This window comes from Arachis ipaensis, chromosome B08 (genome assembly GCF_000816755.2).
Source record: "Arachis ipaensis cultivar K30076 chromosome B08, Araip1.1, whole genome shotgun sequence".
Taxonomy (NCBI): domain Eukaryota; kingdom Viridiplantae; phylum Streptophyta; class Magnoliopsida; order Fabales; family Fabaceae; genus Arachis; species Arachis ipaensis.
This window is the reverse complement of record NC_029792.2, coordinates 123,424,025-123,429,326: the sequence shown is the minus strand read 5'-3', so window position 1 is coordinate 123,429,326 and position 5,302 is coordinate 123,424,025. Positions and strand designations below refer to the sequence as shown.

Here is a 5,302-nt window from a genome sequence, read left to right as displayed (position 1 = left end):
TAGATGTATATTAAAATTGACTATAAATATTAATTATTAGTGTAAAATATATATTAAAAGATAGAATATATATTAAAAATAAATTATATAATAATATATATTTATATATAAAAATATAATAACTAATTTATTAACTAATTATTTTGTGCGCATCAGGATGCAACTTGCACAAGATATGGTTAATCAGGTGTCAACGAGCTATAACTTAAATATCTTAATCTTATTATTCTCACCTAGAGGTCTCGAATTTGAGTTTCACTCCTAACTTTTTATAATAAAAGATATGGTTAATGAGGTGAGTGATAAGTCCAGCAATCCTATAACATAAACATTTAAAAAAAAAAAAAACTAACAGTCTAACTCTCAATATATATCGAAACTAAACATTTTAAACTTTTGTGGAACAATATAAACATTTAACCAAAATGATGAATTATATTTGAAACTTATTTAACCGAGTAGGAATAAGTAGGATGGTTTTGTGGTAAAAATTAAAGAGCTTACTTGCAAATGTTGCCAAATTCTTTCCGATGCAAGTTTTGTAGGAAATTAAAATCTAATTTTGCAAGAGTGAGTAGAGTGTGATTATGGGTTGGATCTTCTTCATATATTGAAATAAAACGGCGTGCCTCCAATCTCGGCAAACCTCGGTGTAAAGATTGCTTCAAACTATAATTGACTTGTGCTGCAAGTGAAGGCTTCAATTGGGTCGCAATGGATTTAAGTTGAGTGGAAGTGAATGCATAAGCTTCATCTAATATCTCTTCTCCATGAATTCTCAGATGACATGCTTCATACAACTCTACCAATCCCTCTACATCCTTCACAAGTTTTTCACTGAAATTTCCATTCTCATCCTTGTATTTGTTGAACACATCTAGATATTGTACAAAAATTAAACTAAGGTTATTTAAAGCCAAAATATAAAAATAAGCTAAAAAGAATAGGAATAAGGTATATACTTGGTGAAACGTGATATCCTTGTTGCCTTAATAACCTAAAAAGCAAAGCAAGTAAGCGAAGGTTATCATCAATAATTATTATTTCTCCATTTTTGGTATAATTCTTGTGAATTTGTTGCAGCACTTCATCAATCTCGCTTTCAAAGTGATAATGAATGCCCAAATGACAGATTAAATCAATCAAGTTAAGTATTTCTTCAATGGGCTTTGAGGCATCAATAAGCATTTTGACAACTTCTTTCTTCAGATTTTCAATTTGTGCCTTCGTTTCATCATCAAATTCCTGCATTATATCCATATAAAAGATATATCAGTTGATTATTATTGCATTTGCATGCATGTATAAGCGAGTATATAGAGAGATATATACCATGGATTGTGAAGCATATTGAAGGAAATAATCCTTCCAAATACTAGGATGATAATTTGCAGTGTTTCGATGACGCATGTTGAATTTTGCATCAGGGTTGAAGCAATCAAGTACTGAAGTGTTAGTACTACACATCCTTTATTTCTTTATCAATATTGGATTCTATGTTATAATTTCTATCATGCCTACTCATCATATATAGGAAAAATCTGTGGTCCAGAGAGAAAAACGGATATATACCCACCGACACACGTTTGGTTATTAGAATAAAATAAAATATGACACTAAAGATAAAACATAATAGATTAAGATATAAAATTTAGTGTTTTTATATTTTATTTTGTGATAAATTAGAATAAATTATGAAAGTTAAATTTATTTTTAATTTTTTATATAAAAAATTTAGAAAAAAATATAACAATAAAAAATATAATTATAAAAATTTAATAAATATAATAAAAAATAAAAAATAAAATATATTTTTTGTTAGTGTTTTTAAGTTATTTTTGTTAAAAAAGATACAGAATACATTAATTTAATGTCTTTAGACTTATTGTGGCTCAATTTTTTTGTTATGGAACCAAACAGCGTGATGTGCTTCGATATGGAATTAGAGCGTGCTACACCAATGAGTGGGACAACTTTATGTCATTTGCAGGGGTAGAACTCGCATGGTCCGAGTTCTTTGCCTTTAAAACATATGCCAACAACTCGGAGGGGAGGAGTGCTAGGAGGCCAGCAATTTTTGTGTTTTGTAATCATCAATTGGCTATCAATAGTATTTTTAATGGTGTGAGATTAAATCCAATGATGTGGGATCATTCAATTTTCTTTGGATGGTTAAATGCTGACCAACTTTTTAAAAAGTTGCTAGCCCCCTAGACTTTTCTCTCGGAGGGTCCGATTTGACAATTGCTGGAATTTGAATTTCACAGCATACAAATCGGACCATGGGTTTTGTGTATATATATATATATATATATACACTAAAATGAAGTCGCAGGGTCCGAGTTAAATTTTTTAAATTTAATTTGAATCAGATCTCTCTAATCGTTGGGTCCGATTTAGGGTTCTTGTATATATAAAAGCATGTGTTCTCGTTGAAGAGTCTTAGATCTGGTCATTTCTTCATCTTGCTCGCCTCTTCCTCTAGTTTCCTCCATTTCTGTTTCTCTTTATTTTGGTATGTAGGCCAAAAATCTGATAGTGTTATTTTTATTGTTATTTAGTGGAGTGAGAGAAATGGATGATAGAGTTCTTTTGAAAGTGTATTATTTTGGTGAAATTTTGTTACAAACATCTGAAGGAGTAAAATTCATTTGTGAAAATTCGTTAGATGTTGTTATTCCCTTCACAATCTCATTTGAAGAGCTCAAAGGTGTGATCTGTGAGAAGCTAGATTTTGAGATGTCAAGGAAAATATCTTGTATTTTATATAGATATCCCATACCGGTGTTTGGTGGATTTGTCCAATTTCAAGTCAAATATGTAACGGACGAAGCTAGTTTGCAAGAGATATTTTCGATGTATATTGAAAGTCGTGCTCAAATCCCGTTCATCGAGTTGTACATTGAGTTCGAACAATCTGAGGCCTACCGGAATATTCTACGCGAAGATTACAATAGTGACAGTGAAGAAGAGTTCGAAAACAATTACGAAGTTGTTGGTCTAGATGGTGATGAAGATGAAGGTGATGGCCTCATGGCTCCAAATGTGACGGACATGGCAAATACACTCGCAAACGAAGAGCCGTTTGAGGAGCCATCTTTCATTCGAGTTTTGGATTTGGATGCCATGCATGTTCCGGAGTTTCTGGAATATATGAGTGCAGGTACGTGGTTGCGTATATTTATAAATAGGATTAGAAGCTTGTAATAATTTAGATTGATCGATGGACCAAATAGTTAAGTGAAGTGTGACAATTTACTCAACTAGCATTTGTTTATCGGTTTATTTAGTTAAGTTTAAGGTAATGATATTGTTAGCTAGTTAGTGATTTAGTTTATAGAAATTAGTATTCATTAATCAGTATTTTATTATGTGTTTATGTTGTTATTTTGTTTAGAATAAGAGAATGACCAGATGTACAGTCTATGTATATTGTAATTGATGCTATGCGTATTGATTTACTTTTAGTTTCGATTATTAAATATTCGTTTATTAAGTATTTTCTATTCGGCTGCCTTCGCCGCAAAAACTCCTATTGTCACAAATGGTGAATTTGCCGTTAGGATGGAATTCAATTCCAAGGAAGCTGTTATTAAGGCAATGAAAGATTATACCATCTGAAGAAGTGAAGACTACCGTGTGTATGAGTCGGAGCCGTTGACATTTTATGCCAAGTGCACACAATATGGGTCAGGATATGATTGGCTTGTTATATTGATTTACCTTTAGTTTTGGTGTTTAAATATTTGTGTATTAAGTATTTTTGTATGGCTGCCGTTGCGGCAGAAATTTCTATTGTCGCAGATGGTGAATTTGCCGTTGGGATGGAATTCAGTTTCAAGGAAGCTATTATTAAGGCGATAAAAGAGTATACCATACGAAGAAGCGTAGACTACCGGGTGTATGAGTCTGAGCCATTGACATTTTTTGCCAAGTGTACACAGTATGGGTCAGGGTATGATTGGCTTATCAGGGTTAGCATGATCAGCAGGAAGTACTGTTGGGTTATAAGGAGGTATAATGGTAGTCACACCTGTACCAGAGCCACCATTTCTCAAGATCATTCCAAGCTGGATTCGATCACAATTGCAGAAGCCATCAAGCCGTTTGTCGAGGCTGACTCCTCGTTAAAGGTAAAATCAGTTATTGCAGAAGTGCAATCGAAGTTCAACTACACCGTCAGTTATCGAAAAGCATGGTTGGCTAAGTAAAAGGCAGTGGAAAAAATATACCGAGGTTGGGAAGCATCGTATGAAGCATTGCCTATATGATTGTCCTACATCTGCAGCCATGAATCCAAGCAACTGACTAAAAGAACCTCCTTCTCCTGTGTCAAACTGTGGCATACCCCAATGCTGCTGATGTATTGGGTACGATTGAGTAAACTTTGTTTGAGGTATATATTGACTTGAGGACATAGCGTTGTTCTTGTGGAAGTGGATTCAGAAGTGGAGGGGATGGTGGAGGTGACTGTGGCTCCTGCTCTTAATTGTCAACATCCATATCTTGATTACCCTCATCATTCTCTTGAACAACAAGGCTGGACAAATTCAACCGGTCCCCAAATTTTGCCCGGTAGTACCAGTACTTGTAAGTATCCAAGGGATGCTGTGAAGGCACGGGAAACTCAGTCATAACGTGATTATACCTATTTGTCCACTGCATCACCCAAAATGAATGAGTCGTGGCCGTGGCTCAGTTAAGATTCTTAGGACCAGTGAGGACTTCTCCGTGTGCCTTGTCTAGATTCCGTTCCTAATGAGGAACTCCCTGAACAAAACCAAACTGTCGCCTATACCTATCAGTTGCATGCCACTCAATGCATTCAAAACTGACCAACGGCACCGTAGCGCTCCAACAAACCGAGTGCATGTAGATGTCTGGGGGAATTATGTCCTGATCCACACAATCGACAGCATAAGCAACCCATACAAACTGGAAAAGATAAAGTAAACTCATGATTTCAATCCACTTCACAATCACAATGACAAGAACTATAACAATTACAATAAAATTAACACTATGGCTAAACCCAAAAAAAATTATTCTTCAATGAAAACACACCTGACCTTCTTGAAGATCATCCAAGGTCTTCCTAAAGTGAGCAAGCGTAAGATATCTATAGCGATGGTCTCCACGTTCCTAGTTACGCCACCTAATATGACTTATTTTATTAACACAATTGGATTCTAAATAATAAGATACGGGTTGACTGTAAGATAATATTACCTGTTTGCAAGGGGAAAACTGCGGGGTTCCCTAGGAAGTGGCGCTAGATATGGTAGGCGGATCCAAGCCCAAC

The 5,302-nt window shown here is 34.6% G+C and overlaps 1 protein-coding gene across 1 annotated transcript in view; it reads right to left on the bottom strand.

Annotated features, from left to right (window-relative positions):
- The window catches only part of LOC107613526 (probable terpene synthase 2), a 15,882-nt gene extending 14,359 nt beyond the window's left edge, over positions 1-1,523 (bottom strand). The window contains exons 1-3 of the mRNA XM_016315568.2: positions 1,333-1,523; positions 963-1,245; positions 505-877 (exon numbers count right to left, since the gene is read on the bottom strand). Of these exons, the coding sequence (XP_016171054.1) occupies positions 505-877; positions 963-1,245; positions 1,333-1,467 (791 nt within the window). The 5' untranslated portion in view covers positions 1,468-1,523. The remainder of the gene's footprint in view (positions 1-504; positions 878-962; positions 1,246-1,332) is intronic.